This window comes from Bos indicus, chromosome 7 (assembly GCF_029378745.1).
Source record: "Bos indicus isolate NIAB-ARS_2022 breed Sahiwal x Tharparkar chromosome 7, NIAB-ARS_B.indTharparkar_mat_pri_1.0, whole genome shotgun sequence".
NCBI lineage: Eukaryota > Metazoa > Chordata > Mammalia > Artiodactyla > Bovidae > Bos > Bos indicus.
Window position 1 is genome coordinate 51,927,004 of NC_091766.1, and position 17,605 is coordinate 51,944,608.

The 17,605-nt window shown below is 40.6% G+C and overlaps 2 protein-coding genes and 1 pseudogene across 3 annotated transcripts in view; all 3 read left to right on the plus strand.

The window, feature by feature from the left end:
- Nucleotides 1-17,605, plus strand: part of LOC109562123 (protocadherin beta-4) — a 149,114-nt gene that overhangs the window by 11,732 nt on the left and 119,777 nt on the right. The gene's annotated exons all lie outside the window — the stretch shown is intronic.
- Nucleotides 3,752-6,093, plus strand: LOC109561084 (protocadherin beta-5-like; annotated as a pseudogene).
- Nucleotides 15,078-17,605, plus strand: part of LOC139176080 (protocadherin beta-17-like) — a 31,869-nt gene continuing 29,341 nt past the window's right edge. For both annotated transcript variants that reach the window (XM_070792066.1, XM_070792065.1), the window contains exon 1: nucleotides 15,078-17,558. In XM_070792066.1, the coding sequence (XP_070648167.1) occupies nucleotides 15,272-17,558 (2,287 nt within the window). In that variant the 5' untranslated portion in view covers nucleotides 15,078-15,271. The remainder of the gene's footprint in view (nucleotides 17,559-17,605) is intronic.

Below are 17,605 nucleotides of genomic sequence, written 5' to 3' on the forward strand. Positions count from 1 at the left end.
TGAAGTTAATAATGCCACTGGATATAAGGTCTACATGCAAATAATAATTGTATTCCTATATAGCAATAAAACCCAGAAAATGAAGAATTCCAAGTTATCACTTACAAGTTTCAGAAATATCAAACTTCTAGAAACAAACCTAACAGAATATCCATAAAACTTATACACTGAAAAATATAAAATATTACTGAGAAAAGTTAAGTACCTGAATAAACAGACGGATATATAATGTTCCAATACTGGAAGACTCAATGCTGGGAATATGTCAGTTCTTCCCAGTCAACCTATAAATGCAATAAAATCCTAAACAAAACTTTAGCATGTTTCTTTGTGAAAGGTAACAAGATGAATCTAAAGTTTATATGGAGACTTCCCTGGTGGTCCAGTGGAGAAGGCACCATGCTCCCAATGCATGGGGCCTGAGTTCAATCCCTGGCCAGGGAACTATTAATAGACCCCACATGCTGCAACTAAAACCAGGCACAGCCAAATAAATAAAAATATTAAAAAGATAATAAAGTTTATGAAAGTGAAAGTGAAGTCACTCAGTCGTGTCCGACTCTTTGCAACCCCATGGACTGTAGCCTACCAGGCTCCTCTGTCCATGGGATTTTCCAGGCAAGAGTACTGGAGTGGATTGCCATTTCCTTCTCCAGGGGATCTTCCCGACCCAGGGATCAAACCCGGGTCTCCCGCATTGTAGACAGACGCTTAACCATCTGAGCCACCAGGGGAGTCAATAAAATTTATAGGGAAATACAAAGGGACAATAATAACTAAAACAATTTTAAAGCAAAGAGTAAAACTGGAAGACTTACCAATCAGATAATAAAACCTATTATGAAGTATAGTAATTAAGAAGACAATATGGTACACCCAGGACTGTACACCCAGGACTGTACACCCAAGACAATATGGTACACCCAAGTCCTGTACACCCAGGACTTCCCTGGGTGGTACAGTGGATAAGACTCCCATGCCAAATCAGGGGACATGGGTTCGATCCCTGGTCAGGGAAGATTCTGCATGCTGTGGAGTAACTCGACTACCATAACTACTGACTCCATGCTCCAGAGCCCATAAGCCTCAACTACTGAGCCCACGTGCTGCAATTACTGAAGCCCATGCACCTAGAGCCTGTGCTCTGCAACAAGAGAAGCCACTGCAATCAGAAGCCCGTGCACAGCAACAAAGAGTAGCCCCCACTCCCCCCAACTTGAGAAAAGCCTGCATGCAGCGACAAAGACCCAGTGCAACCAGAAAGTAATTAATTAAAAAACTGGTATATCTGTATAATGAATTATTACTTAAAAAGCAATATGGTATTACAGGATAAACAAAGAGAATAATGGGGGAAAAAGACTTGTACAGAACTATGGACCCCTGATTTATGAAAAAATGGATACATCAGAAAATAATTGGAAATGCAGCTTCTTTTCAATAGGCAGTGTGGTCATTTGGATATTTATATGAAAAAAAGCAATTTGACTCTAACCTCATTAACATGAAAAAATTAATTTCAGGAGGATTACAGCTCTAAATGTGAAAAGTAAAGTGATTTTTCAGAAGCACCACACAATGATACTTTCATGACTTTGGCACATGCAAAGATTTAAAGAAAATACAAAAAGTTCAAACCATAAATTAAAAATATTGGAAAATTAGACTAAAAGTTAAGTTTTGTTTTTCAAAGATATCTCAAGAGAGTTGAAATGCTAGCCATAGAATGGGAGAGAATATTTGCAATACATACTTCTAAAAAAGTACTTATGCCAAGAATATATAAGGAACTTCTAAAGATCAATCAGAAAAAGGGCAAATACCTTAAATAGAAAAACAGACAAAAGACTTATGCAATTCACAAGGATATACCCTAATAAAAATAACCATGTGAAAAATGTGCTTATTTAAGGAATCATCAGGGAACACTAATTAAAATTACAGTGACATAAAATAAAAATAAAATTACAATATAACATCACATACTCATCAGAGTGTTTAAAATTAAAAGATAATATCAAATGTTGACAAGGATATGGAGCAACTGGAACTCTCACTCTTTGCTAGTTTTTGTAAAACCAGAGTTGAAAACTATTTTGCAATATCTATTAAAACTAAAACAAAAATATAAATATGTGTGCATATCTTAAGGCACAGCAGTCTAACTCCTAGGAATATTTAATATAAATGAACACACAGACACCAAAAGACAAGAATGTTTATAGCAAGACTACTCAATATATACACAAACTGAAAAACCCTAAGGTCCATCAACTGGAGAATAAATAAAAAATGGTGGTACAATAGAATAACAAAGCAATGAGAATAAAACAATACGTAACATGAATTTTACAAAGGTAAGATTGAGTGAAAGAAGGCAAACACAACACACTCTATAACTCCATTTGTGTAAGTTAAAAAAAAAAAAGACAGAAACCATGATACTATGACACACACATGATACTATAACTCAGAAGAGTGCATACCTTTATCTAGCAGGGGAAGAGTAGTGACCAGACAATAACAAGAGGGGGCTTCTATAGTTTTTGTTAACATTTCAATTTTACTTTACATTTAGCATATGAATGTGTTCACTTCCTGAACTTTTTTGAGTTGTACACTCATGATTATGTCCTTTCCTGATATATTTTAAAATTTTATAATACTGTAAGATTCTAAACATCTATTATTACTTATTTCTTAATTAAGGATCCAATAAGGGAAAAGTTTCTTTGTGTGCTCAAAATGCACTTTCTGAGGAATACTAGGGTTTTAGTTTGCTCTGAAAAGTATTCTTTCACTGAAGTTAACCCAGCACATGTTTTTTAAGAACGTCCAATAACTAAGAACTGGAGATACAATTGGGAACAATTCTGTGACTTCAAATATATTGACTGCATATATATGAAATGAAACAGCAAATACTATATGCAATAGTATTTAGAAGTATGAATGGAGAGATTAGTGACTGCCTGGGAAGCCATGAAATTAAAAGACGCTTACTCCTTGGAAGGAAAGTTATGACCTAGGTTGGTCATATTGCATTTCAATATTGCCATATTGAAAAGCAGAGACATTACTTTGCCAACAAAGGTCCATCTAGTCAAGGCATGGTTTTTCCAGTATTCATGTATGGATGTGAGAGTTGGACTGTGAAGAAAGCTGAGCACCGAAGAATTGATACTTTTAAACTGTGGTGTTGGGGAAGACTCTTGAGAGTCCCTTGGACTGCAAGGAGATTCAACCAGTCCATTCTGAAGGAGATCAGCCCTGGGTGTTCTTTGGAAGGAATGATGCTAAAGCTGAAACTCCAGTACTTTGGCCACCCGATGCGAAGAGTTGACTCATTGGAAAAGACTCATGTTGGGAGGGATTGGGGGCAGGAGAAGGGGACGACAGAGGATGAGATGGCTGGTTGGCATCACCGACTCGATGGACGTGAGTTTGACTGAACTCCGGGAGTTGGTGATGGACAGGGAGGCCTGGCGTGCCGCGATTCATGGGGTCGCAAAGAGTCGGACACGACTGAGTGACTGAACTGAACTTAACTGGGAAGCCATTAAACTGGGAATCAGAGCTCCCAGTGCTTTCTAAAAGAAGGAAGCATTTTACGTAAGATCTAGGCGTAGAGGACTCCAAAAAAGGGCATTGGCCTAGTGCAAGGCAGTCAGAGAGATTTAACGCAAGCTTATTTAACCAGATCACCTGGGTTGATTGTATATCGGGAGTTGAAGAAACTGCACCTTCTTGAACCGGGTTTGGACTTACGGAGACCGCACCAGCAAAAACGCTTCAGAAAAGGCAACTTCTCTTTCTTGCTATATTGTTCCTCTTGTGGGAGGCTGGCTCTGAAGAAATTAGGTATTCCATGACAGAAGAAACAGAAAGTGGGTTTTTGTGGCCAACTTGGCAAAAGACCTGGGTCTCAGGGTGGGGGAACTAGCCACGCGGGGTGCCCGCATCGATTACAAACGAAACAAACAGCTCTTGCAGCTGGATTTAAAGACCGGGAATTTGCTGCTGCATAAAAAACCAGACCAGGAAGTGCTGTGCGGGGCGACAAATCCTTGTATACTGCATTTCCAACTATTACTGGAAAACCCGGTACAGATTATTCAAGCTGATCTTCATCGCACAGATATAAATGACCATTCCCCAGAGTTCCTAGAGAGAGAAATGCTCCTAAAAATCCCCGAGAGCGTCCAGACAGGGACTGTGTTTCCTTTGAATATAGTTCAGGACTTTGACATAGGTAGTAACACGGTTCAAAACTACACAATCAGCCCTAACTTCCATTTTCATGTTGTCACTCGTCGTGGAGATGGCAGAAAATACCCAGAGCTGGTGCTGGACAAGGCACTGGATCGGGAGAAACAGCCTGAGCTCAGTTTAACCCTCACCGCGCTGGATGGGGGGGCTCCGCCCAGGTCTGGGACCACTACAGTCCGCATCGAAGTCGTGGACATTAATGACAATGCCCCAGAATTTTTACAGTCCGTCTATGAGGTCCAGATTCCAGAGAACAGCCCCCTAAACTCCTTAGTTGTCGCTGTCTCTGCCCGAGATTTAGATGCAGGAACATATGGGAAAGTAGCCTATGCACTATTCCAAAGAGATGAAGTTACTCAACCATTTGTAATAGACGAAATAACAGGAGAAATTGGTCTGAAAAGGGCATTGGATTTCGAGGCAACTCGATTTTATAACGTGGGGATTGTAGCCAAAGATGGTGGGAGGCTTTCGGGGAAATGCACTGTAGCTATAGAGGTGGTGGATGGGAACGACGACGCCCGCAAGCTGACCATGTCGAGACTCAGAAGCTCTATCCCAGAAAACTCCCCAGAGACTGTGGTAGCTGTTTTCAGTGTTTCTGATCCAGATTCCGGGGAAAACGGTAAGATGATTTCCTCCATTCAGAATGATCTCCCCTTTCTCTTGAAACCCACGTTCAAAAACTGTCACACTCTGGTGAGAGAGACCGCTAGACGGAGAGGAAAGAGCCAGGTACATCACCATCACAGTCAATGACACGGGAACCCCCCAGAGTGAAAACCGAGCACAACATAACCGTGCTGGTGTCCGACGTCAACGACAACGCCCCCAGCTTCACCCAGACCTCCTACACCCTGTGGGTCCGCGAGAACAACAGCCCCGCCCTGCACATCGGCAGCGTCAGCGCCACAGACACAGACGCGGGCGCCAACGCCCAGGTCACCTACTCGCTGCTGCCGCCCCCCGACCCGCTCGTGCCCCTCGCCTCCCTCGTGTCCATCAACCCCGACAACGGCCACCTCTTCGCCCTCACGTCCCTGGACTACGAGGCCCTAAGAGCCTTCGAGTTCCACGTGGGCGCCACCGACCGCGGCTCGCCCGCGCTCAGCAGCCAGGCGCTGGTGCGCGTGCTCGTGGCGGACGCCAACGACAACGCGCCCTTCGTGCTCTACCCGCTGCAGAACGCCTCGGCGCCCTGCACCGAGCTGGTGCCCAGGGCGGCCGAGCCGGGCTACCTGGTGACCAAGGTGGTGGCGGTGGACGGCGACGCGGGCCAGAACGCCTGGCTGTCCTACCAGCTGCTCAAGGCCACGGAGCCCCGGCTGTTCGGCGTGTGGGCGCACACCGGCGAGGTGCGCACGGCGCGGCTGCTGAGCGAGCGCGACGCGCCCAAGCAGCGGCTGGTGGTGCTGATCAAGGACAACGGCGAGCCGCCGCTGTCGGCCAGCGTCACGCTGCACGTGCTGCTGGTGGACGGCTTCTCGCAGCCCTACCTGCCGGCCCCGGAAGCGGAAGCGGCGGCCGCAGTGCCCGCCGACCCGCTCACCGTCTACCTGGTGGTGGCCTTGGCGTCGGTGTCGTCGCTCTTCCTCTTCTCGGTGCTGGTGTTCGTGGCGGTGCGGCTGTGCAGGAAGGGCGGGGCGCTGCCCGGTGGCCGAGGGACCCTGTCCCAGAGCTATCTGTAGGAGGTGTGCTTGACGTTATGCTCGGGATTAAATGAGTTTAAATTCTTAAAGCCGATTCTCCCCAACCTCCCGTTGAATAGAGGAAAATGCCAACTTTCGGAATAGCTCTGGATTCAATTAGGGATCTCATCGTGATGCAAGGTATTTGTCATTTATCTATAATTCCCCAGATGAAAAATTTGAGAACCTCATGGAGAAAAATCTCACATTCAGGTATAGCATTGATTTCCCTTTTACAATGAACTTGTCTAATTTTGGAAAACTCCATTCGATTCTTGCTGTTTTTGTTTTAGCGTGCCATTCCAAATCTTTGCATGCTGTTGATTTTCCTGAAATTTTTGCTTTCTTTTCGTAATTTTTGCAACAATAAAATAGTTTTCTCTACATTCATTCTGCTTCATCACACTCTAAAAGTTTATTTGATGCTAAATAACAAAAATTTAAAATGTTTACATAATATTTGGTTTTTAAAGGAATATATGCATAGAAATATGTAAGAAAGCATTATGAAAACCAACACTCTTCTGTTTACACTCCCTAGCTCTCATCCTACTGGAAAATAATTTTTAATGAATATTTTCATGGAATTATTACATACAGAAAAATGGACAAATCCTTAATACAGCTCACTGTATTTTCAGAAAATGAACATACGTGATATCAGCATCTTGAAGAAATGAGTTATTAGCATCCCAAGTGCCACACAAATTACCCTTTAAAATCCCTGCCAGTTCAAACATAACAGATAACTCAATAACCAATGCTACAGCTGTTTTGCCTGTTTTGAATTTATATAAATGAAATAGTAGAGTGTGAACTGTTTTGCATCTGGTGTCTTTAACTCAGCAATATGTTTATGACATTTATCCATAAATACTATTTTTAATTTTAGTTGTTCATTCTTGTTACTATATAGTATTCCACTGTGAATATTTCACAATTTATAACCCATTCTACTGTATATGGATATTTGGGTTCGTGTAAGGTTTGGCTGTTTGAATAATACTGCTATAAACATTCTCATACATATCCTTCAACAAACACGTATATGCATTTCTGTTCTGTGTGTACCTAGGGTTGATTTGTTGCTCGTTCAGTAAGTGCATGTCCACTTTTAGTAAATATTTCCAAATAGTTTTTCAAAGTGGTTGTACCCACTTACACTGACTGCTATCAGCAGCATATGGATGTACCAGTTCCTCAACATTCTTGCCAACATCTGATATTATCTGTTTTTTATTTTATCCCTCTGGAAGCACTTTTAAACCTTTATCTTCTAGCTTTTTAAATACTTTCTTCTCACTAAGAATATGCTTGTAACTTTTTCATAAACTTCAATTTCACTCTATTGTTGTTGGTATCCTATACACTTTAACTTTCCCTCATCCATATAGTTATCTCATTATTTTCTCTGCTCAAATGAAACCTCCACTTATTATTCCACTAACAACCATTTATTATTTTCTTGTATGAAAGAAACTAATAGAATTCTTATTTTTCCTTTTGTTTCTCCCTTACACTTTCAAACCTCTCAAAAATGAGTTTTTACTTCTATATAGTCAGCATTAATGGTACTTTTTACTCTTTGACTATAGTTAAGAGTTCCTTGTATTGTTTATAGATGTTTTAAAACCTAAAAAGCAGTATTAAAATTTTATCTTTAATGACCATATAAATTATGAATGCTCTTCAGCTAAAGATCACCAGGAACACATTATATTAGAACAAAGTTAGGTTTACTGACTTATAATGAGGGAGATCGGAGAAGGCAATGGCACCCCACTCCAGTACTCCTGCCTGGAAAATCCCATGGATGGGGGAGCCTGGTAGGCTGCAGTCCATGGAATCACTGAGGGTCGGACACGACTGAGCGACTTTCACTTTTCACTTTCGTGCGTTGGAGAAGGAAATGGCAACCCACTCCAGTATTCTTGCCTGGGGAATCCCAGGGACTGGGGAGCCTGGTGAGCTGCCGTCTATGGGGTCACACAGAGTCGGACACGACTGAAGTGACTGAGCAGCAGCAGCAATGAGGGAGACTGCACACCATGGAGAACCATTGATCCATGCACATAATAGCACCCTACCAAGGAGTTAGAGGATCTGGGCTTATGTTAGGTGATTTTGGGTAGGGTTCAAGGAAATCTCCTTTCCTTTTTTTTAAATTCCATCTCTTTGCTACAGTATATACCCTCAAGTGGCTTTTTAAGAGAAGGTACACAAATACAGACTTTTTGTATCTCTGCATGTCTGAAAATGCAGTTTTCGATTCTGCTTCATTGCATACATATATATTCAATACACTTTCTAACAATTCATGCCTTGTCATATCTGAAATTATTTCATCTCTAATATTATTTCCTTAATAGTTGTATTCCTAGCTTATTTTTTCTGAAGCTTGAGCTTGTTGGATATTGAACAATTTAAATCATTTCTCTGTTTCTTATATTTCTCCTATATATCTTTGGTTTTCCCTCTATATCCTCATTTAACATCTTTCAGTCACTTTGAGTATGTTTATTAAATTTTCAATTTTAATGGAGTATTTAAATCCCTAGGTGTTTTCTTATTATCTGATGTGTCTTTTCCATAGTAGCACTTGGAATTTTCAAAGTTAATTTTATTTCCTAAATGATCTGTTTCCTGGAGTTCCCATTTCTTTTTTGTGTGTTTCTGTGTAATTTTGGTTTTCATGTCTGGTGAGAGATGTGTTCATATGTAAGAAAAAGAATTTGAGTATCTGGTATGTAGCAATTGCTGTTTTGCTAGGTCTTATCAGCTTTTATATGATAAGGTAGTCTGCACCCAAGTTTCTGTCCTGAGTGGATTTTCTGACAAGGTGCTCCACATGAGGCAGTGCAGAGCCAGGTTTATAAAATATCAGACTTTAAGGAGCATTGTGATGAATGGGCAAAGAACTCTTTTCAGGATGTGGCCCTGCAAGTGTTAGGATACAAAAATTTTATGCTGGAATTCCTGTTCTTTACCAAAATGTTCTAGTGTTCTCCAAAAAAATTCCTTTTTATTTCTTAAGAAATGAGACTTTTTTTTTGAAAGAAGGTCTGGAGGAAGACTGCTGCTGCTGCTGCTAAGTCTCTTCAGTCGTGTCTGATTCTGTGCAGAGGAAGGCTAATTATTAAAATTATATGTTACATATATTTTTCATATTACATACTATCTATGTACTTTACTGTTTTCTAAATTCTGTACACATATCTCATTTACTCGTTTAAATAATGGTACAACTGGTAAGCCAAGTTTAGAGATGAACAAACGGAACAGAGTTAAAGTAACTTGCCCAAGGCTACCTAGCTAATAAGTAGTGGAATCAGGATTTGACTCCAGGCAGCCTGACCCCAAAGATATCGCTTTTTTGTCTTTACTTTTTAAATTTTGAAATCCATTAAACATTCCAAAAAGTGTACACAATGTATATGTGCAATTTAAAAATAATAAAATGTTCATCATCTACTTAAGAATTAGAACAATGCCAAGACGTTGGAAATCCTTGTGTGCCTCCACCATAACATCTTCCACTTGCATTAAAATCAACCACTATCCTGAATTTTTATTAATTACTCGTTATTCTTTGTAGTTGTATTGGAAATGCATATATTGCTAAATAATACATTGTTTGATCTTGTCTGTCTTTGCAATTTATATAAATGGATTGACATAGTATGGACATCTGTGGGCTTGCTTTTCTCAGTCATTATGGTATTGAACTCATCAGTGTTAAATGCAGTTCATTCAATTACACCGCTCTGCAGTATCCCATTAAATAAATACACCCTCACCTTTAAATTCATTTTATTGTAGATTTTTGGGTTGCTCCAGGAATTTGGTTATCATAACAATACTGATATAAGCATTCTAGAATATATCTCCTCATGCACTTGGGCAAGAGTTCCTTTTGGGTACAGGCACATATAGGAAGGTGCTACCCGGGTCATAGCAAGAACTGGAATGATATCAAACTAAGTAAAATAGACTATTAAAAGATGCCAACACTGAGATGAAAGAGATGTTGGAGATATCTGACAAAGATTTTTAAATTGACGATGAAAAACGCCTCAATAAGCAATATTAAACATGCTTGAAATAAAAGAAAAAATATTCTCAGAAAAGAAACATAAAATTGTAACAAGGAAATAAAAGATGTAAAGAACTACCAATGAAAATTTTAGAGATTAAAAATACAATTATTGAAGAACTTGGTGGACAAGCTTAACAACAGGAAGATAAAGAGTCAATGAACTAGAAGATAACAACAAAGCATTTACCCAATTTTAGCAAAAGAGAAAAAACAGACTAAAAATTTAACAGAGCCTCAGAGACCTGTTGGACAATAACAAGAGATCTAACATTTGTGTCATTGGAATCCCAGAAGGAGAGAAGACCTTCCAAATTTGGCAAAAGATAGAGATCCAGAGATTTAGAAAGCCAAACAAATCCAAAACAAGATAAACAAAAAAATATACTGAAAAGATATAGTCAAATTTCTGAAAACTGAACAGAAGGAAAAAGTCTGAAAAGCAGTGACAGATAAATGACACATTACACATAGAGCAATGACAATCTGAATAAGAGTTGATTTCTCATCAGAAACCATGGAAGTCAGAAGAAAATGGCACAGTATTTTCCAACTGATGAACAATTAACCCAGAATTCTACATGCAGTGAAAATACCCTCCTGGAAGAAAATTTGTTGCCATAAGGCCTACTCTTTTAAACATGGCTAAAGGGAGCTCTCCAAACAGAAAGGAATCAATAATAAAAGGAATCTTGGAACATCAGGAAAGAATGAACACAGTAAACAAAAATATGTGTAAACACCATAGATTTTCCTTCTCTTTAGAGTTTAGTTTTCTAAATTATGTTTGATGGTTGAATCCAAAATTATAACACTGTCTATGTTCAAAATTTCTATAGAGGAAATATTTAAGACAATTATAAATGGGGAAGGGTAAAGGTATGTAACGGTACTTAAGTTTTCCACCCTTGCATATGCAAAATGACAACCAGTAAACCCTGAAGGAAATGGCAACCCACTCCAGTATTCTTGCCTCGAAAATCGCATGGACAGAGGAGTATGGTAGGCTACAGTCCATGGGGTCGCAAAGAGTCGGACACAACTGAGCGACTTCATTTCACTTCAAACCCTAACAAGTTATGTGTGGGCCAACTACTATAAAAGCTATACAAAAGGACACACTAAAACCCACTATAGATAAAGTAGAACTCTAAAAACTGTTCTAATAACCCACAGGAAGGCAGGAAAAATAAAATGGAGACAGAAAAGACAGACAAATAGAAAACAACAAAAAAAAAACTATAGAATTAAGCTTTAATATATCAGTAATTACATTAAATGTAAATATTTTGAACACACCAATTAAAACAGATGACCAGAATGGGTTTTCAAAAATGGACCAACCATATGCTAGCTATAGGAAACTTCACTCCAGATATAATTACACAGGCAGATTGAAAGTAAAAAGAAAAATATGCAAGGAAAATGACCAGAGAAAGTAGAACATTATATAATGATAAAGACAATCCTAAATATATACATATCAAACAACAGAGATGAATAATATGTTAAGCAAAAACTGACAGAACTGCAAGGAGAAATAGATCCACAATTAAACTTAGAGATTTAAACACCCTCTTTGAACCCTATTTCAACTCATGGAACAACTAGACAGAAAATCAACGAGAGTACAGAAGAGTTCAACCAACAACCAACATATTTATAGAACACCCAACAATTCCAGAATATACATTCTTTTCAAATGCTCAGAGATCATATACAACACAGAGCACATAAATAAGCCTAATACAAACTCAACCAGTTTTTAAAACTGAAATCATACAGCATGGGTTCTCCAACTACAATGGAATCAAACTAAAAATAACAGGAAAATCTTCAAACACTTGGAGACTAAACAGTACACTTCTAATTAATCCATGGGTTGATGACAAAGTCACAAGGGAAATTTTTCAAATATATTGAAGTGAACTGGAAATGTAAAAACAATGTATCAAAATTTATAAGACATAGTTAAAGTGGTGCAGAGAGGGAATTTTATAGCACAAAATGCATATATTAGAACAGAGGAAAAGTCTCAATCATCTAAGCTCCTACCTCAAGCATGCAGGAAAAGAAGGGGAAAATAAACCCACAGCAAGCAGGAGGTAGGAATATATATATATATTAAAAAATACATGAAATTCAAAACAAAAATAAAATTAGTGAAATGAGCTGTTTTTTAATAAAATTGATAAAATTGGCAAATATATAGCAATGCTGGCAAAAAACTTTTTTCAATGATTTCAGTTTTCAAATGCGTTTAGCATCAAATTGTTTATATTCTCAAACTTTTCTGCAGCAGGTATCCCATCCCATCAGATGAAAGGTTTCCCTAAGTTATTGGCTTATATATCATCTCTATATTTTCCCTGAATACTGTGTTTTCCTTACATGTAACTAAATTTAGAAATATTTCCAAGAGTTTCAATTCATCCTTGAAGCTTAGTCTTTATCTTTCATTTTTAATAAACTTGAAGACTTTTTAAATTTTGTAACAGAATGAAAGAAAGACAAATGTGTGGCATATAAATGGAAATCAGCAATGCAATGGTTATAAGTTAACTAAATAAAATTAACATACTTGACAATGTTTCATCAGTTAAATTATTATTTCAATTCACTGGTAATAATCCAGCTAAATTAATCTTGAAAGGTAACTTCCAAGTAGCACGCATGAGCAAAAAGAGCATGGCACATGGTGATTTTTTACATTGTTTAGCTTCCCCTGTCCAGAGGAGACCAAGATTGTGCCATCTAGTTATTAAAATTAATCTGAAAAATACTGATATAATTAATACAGTTCCCAGTGGATCACAGAAATGTTCTTTATTTTGAGAGAGATGTGGGTTACACAGATGGATCCATTTGTTAAAAATGCTACAGTTAAGATTGGTGCCTTTCAATTTGTGTAAACATCACCTTAAGAAAAGAACTATGCAAAACTGAACATTGACTGGGAGGCATAAAATGGAGGAAAAGGTATAGATGAAACAAGACAGAATGTTGTGAAGTTGGGAGGTGTGTACATGGAAGTTTATGCTGTTTACTTTGCATATGTTGAACTTTGTGCATAATAAAAAATTTTTAAATGAATAGTCCTTGTGAGATGGGTTTATAAAAGCAAAGTCAATTCAACTCTACTTTAGCAAATCTGAGCAACTGAGAAGCATTTTCCTGAAGGAATCTAACACAATCCACTTTCCAAAAAGGGAGTTTCTTCACATACCCAACTGACCTCTCTTTGGGTTACATTAAGACATTACCTTCTTTCTATAGCAACCAATGTTCTCAGAGACACTTCAATGATCTAACTTGATTTTTATACATACTGTACTACTAATAAATGAAATGTTTTAAAATGAAAATAATTTAATAAGCTGTATTTGAGGATGCCTTCAGGCAAAGACAGTGAATAAAGAACTGTGGATGCCAGAGACGGCATTAAGTTGGAATCAGAACTCAGAATGTCCACTGAAAAGAGGAAGCATTTAGGACTGAGCTACAAATAATTTTGTTACAGAGAAGAAGCTAAACCCATCCAAGATGTTTCTGATTGTTGGTTTTACTTTATCAGTGTATCTCATTATTCATATCCTCAGGGGAGTCTGTTTTCAGCAACATTTACCAAGTGAACAATGGAGGCTGGTGACAGTGATTTTAATTTTATCCTTCTGGGTATATAGAGTTGCTTTTCAACTATAAAATGATTTCATCAGCTCAGAATTTAGATTTTATTTAGCTTTATTTTAGCTAGAGTTGAAGTATTTTGAAAAATATCCTCATTTTTAACCTTCCATCATTCACTCCTTACCTGAAGTGAATTTTGCTTGAATTCAAATCATTTCACCTCTCCACAAATACAAAATCATTCTGAAGTAAATTATGTTTGGTATTTTTGTATGCTTAGATATGCACTGACCCATTTATTGCATTCTCAGGAAATTTAGAGATATATTTCCCAGTTTATCTGAGCATAAATTGGTGAGATAGGAATGAACATAGTCATAATGAACTATCACTGAATTTCAGGGTATCCACTCAAATATAATCCACCTTTCACACTACGTTATTTGGTCTGTATTTATAGGACCAAGTGTTATCCTTATTGTGAAAGAATGGCAGAGGTGATTCTTGAATGTTCGTTTTCTACATTGCATTATGCCCATTACAGGGTAATACATTTGGACTTTGATTAATTAATACACACAGCAGGGAAATTTGACCAAAAAGTTACAATAAAATGAACAACCCTAATAAAATCATGGCCATTTCTACCAATACAAAAATGAAATGGATTCCTAAAATGCTTACTTACGATACATACCAGATTATTCCTGGCCCCTCTTTTAAATAATTTGATTTGATACTTCTATAATACCTATTTCTTGGCCTCAATTTTCCTAATAGCCTAATTGTTCCCTTTATTGTGCAGGTGTGACCACAAAACAACGGTAAGTATGTTGTTCATTCCATTTTATTAGTCATAAAGTTTAGAGAAATAAGTGTTTAAGATTGATCTTGCTAACCAACTTTTACTTTTGTATAGAGTGTCCGTGGGACAATTAAATAGTATACTTCTCAGATTCAGAAATTACACTGCTCCTCAGAGATAAACTGCAAAGAGTGGGACATGACTGAGCAACTGAACTGAACTGAACCAATGAATGAAAGTTGGTTATAGGAAGTTTATATTACCTGAGGGAATGACTCTTAAATGTGTTAGTATGTATCAGAATTCTTAAAGAGAAAGACTGACTTACAGATTAGTTAGTACAGCCAGAAGGCTAGAAAATTCAAGTTCTGAAAAAGAAAAAAAAAAAAAAAACAAGACTCCCAGATAAGTCTTTATGCATGTGGTTCACTCACTGCAGTCTGAGAAACTCAGCGTTTTCCTTAAAACGTTTATAATGTTTACATTTTGGATGTGGTGTTGACCTGCAGCACCCCCACGAAGTTACTCATTTCAACGCATGGTGGCAGTGCAGGCTAAGAGTGGATATAAGCTCTGCAGACTCGGTGGACTCCATTTCAGAGAAGCCCAAGAGAAAAATATAGAGCTCATTTACAGGTTAAGCTAAGACAGAAGTGTTCAGGGAGCATTCGCTGCCAGACAAGTTATAGGAACGAATTTGAAATTCCGGAGCAGACATTTTGAAGGGTCAACAGTGGACGTAGTGATTGGGATTGGAAAAAGATTTTTCTTCTGGAACCAGACATAACAATGGAAATGGTGCAAAGGAAACTACATCAGAAGAAAAGGCAAGTGATGATCTTCATTACATTGATTCTTTCGTGGGAGGCAGGTTCAGAAACAATTCGGTACTCTGTACTGGAAGAGACAGAAAGTGGCACGTTTGTGGCCAACCTGACAAAAGACCTGGGACTCAGGATGGGAGAGCTGGCTGCCCGGGGCGCCCGAGTTGTTTTTAAGGGGAATAGACAGCATTTGCGGCTTGATCCAGGCACCTGTGATTTGCTGCTGAATGATAAACTGGACCGGGAGGAGCTGTGCGGCTCCACTGAGCCCTGCGTGCTACCCTTCCAAGTGTTACTGGAAAATCCCTTTCAGTTATTTCAGGCTGCCTTGGTAATTAGAGATGTAAATGACCACGCTCCAGAGTTCCCTGCTAGAGAAATGCAACTAAAAATATCAGAAATTACTATACCAGGTAAGGTATTTCCTTTGAAAATGGCACAAGATTTAGATGCTGGTAGCAACGGCCTTCAGAGCTACATAATCAGCTCCAACCCTCACTTCCACATTCTCACTAGAAACCGCAAGGACGGGAGGAAGTCCCCGGAGCTGGTACTGGACAAAGCATTGGATCGTGAGGAGCAGCCGGAGCTCAGGCTAACCCTCACAGCGCTGGATGGCGGGTCTCCGCCTCTGTCTGGGACCACAGAGATTCAGATCCTGGTCTTGGATAGCAATGACAACGCCCCCGAGTTTGCTCAGGAGTTCTATGAGGCACAAGTCCCTGAAAATAGCTCCCTGGGCTCTCTGGTTATCACTGTCTCAGCGAGAGATTTAGATGCAGGATCATTTGGAGAGGTATCTTACGCCCTATTTCAAGTCGATGACGTTAACGACCCTTTCGAAATTAACGCAAATACAGGAGAAATTCGACTAAAAAAGAAATTGGATTTTGAAGAATTTCAATCATATCAGGTGGATATCGAGGCTACAGACGGTGGGGGACTATCAGGAAAATGCTCTGTAGTCATCAAGGTCCTGGATGTGAATGACAATGCTCCCCAATTGACTATGTCCTCACTGACTAGCCCCATCCCTGAAAACCTGCCAGAGATCCTAGTGGCAGTTTTCAGTGTATCAGATGCTGATTCTGGACATAACCAACAGGTTATCTGTTCTATACATGACAATCTCCCCTTTGTTTTAAGACCATCCGTTGAGAATTTCTACACATTGGTAACAGAAGGGGCACTGGACCGAGAGGAAAGAGCCGAGTACAACATCACTATCACGGTCACTGACATGGGAACCCCAAGACTGAAAACCGAGCACAACATAACAGTGCTGGTGTCCGACGTCAACGACAACGCCCCCGCCTTCTCCCAGACCTCCTACACCCTGTGGGTCCGCGAGAACAACAGCCCCGCCCTGCACATCGGCAGCGTCAGCGCCACAGACACAGACGCGGGCGCCAACGCCCAGGTCACCTACTCGCTGCTGCCGCCCCCCGACCCGCTCGTGCCCCTCGCCTCCCTCGTGTCCATCAACCCCGACAACGGCCACCTCTTCGCCCTCACGTCCCTGGACTACGAGGCCCTAAGAGCCTTCGAGTTCCACGTGGGCGCCACCGACCGCGGCTCGCCCGCGCTCAGCAGCCAGGCGCTGGTGCGCGTGCTCGTGGCGGACGCCAACGACAACGCGCCCTTCGTGCTCTACCCGCTGCAGAACGCCTCGGCGCCCTGCACCGAGCTGGTGCCCAGGGCGGCCGAGCCGGGCTACCTGGTGACCAAGGTGGTGGCGGTGGACGGCGACGGGGGCCAGAACTCCTGGCTGTCGTACCAGCTGCTCAAGGCCACGGAGCCCGGGCTGTTCGGCGTGTGGGCGCACAACGGCGAGGTGCGCACGGCGCGGCTGCTGAGCGAGCGCGACGCGCCCAAGCAGCGGCTGGTGGTGCTGGTCAAGGACAACGGCGAACCGCCGCTGTCAGCCAGCGTCACGCTGCACGTGCTGCTGGTGGACGGCTTCTCGCAGCCCTACCTGCCGGCCCCGGAAGCGGAAGCGGCGGCCGCAGTGCCCGCCGACCCGCTCACCGTCTACCTGGTGGTGGCCTTGGCGTCGGTGTCGTCGCTCTTCCTCTTCTCGGTGCTGGTGTTCGTGGCGGTGCGGCTGTGCAGGAGGGGCGGGGCGGCCTCGGCGGGTCGCTGCCCGGTGGCCGAGGGCCACTTCCCAGGTCACCTGGTGGACGTCAGCGGCATGGGGACCCTGTCCCGGAGCTACCAGTACGAGGTGTGTCTGACGGGAGACCATAGAACTGGTGAGTTCAAATTCCTGAAGCCGATATTCCCTAACCTCTTGGTTCAG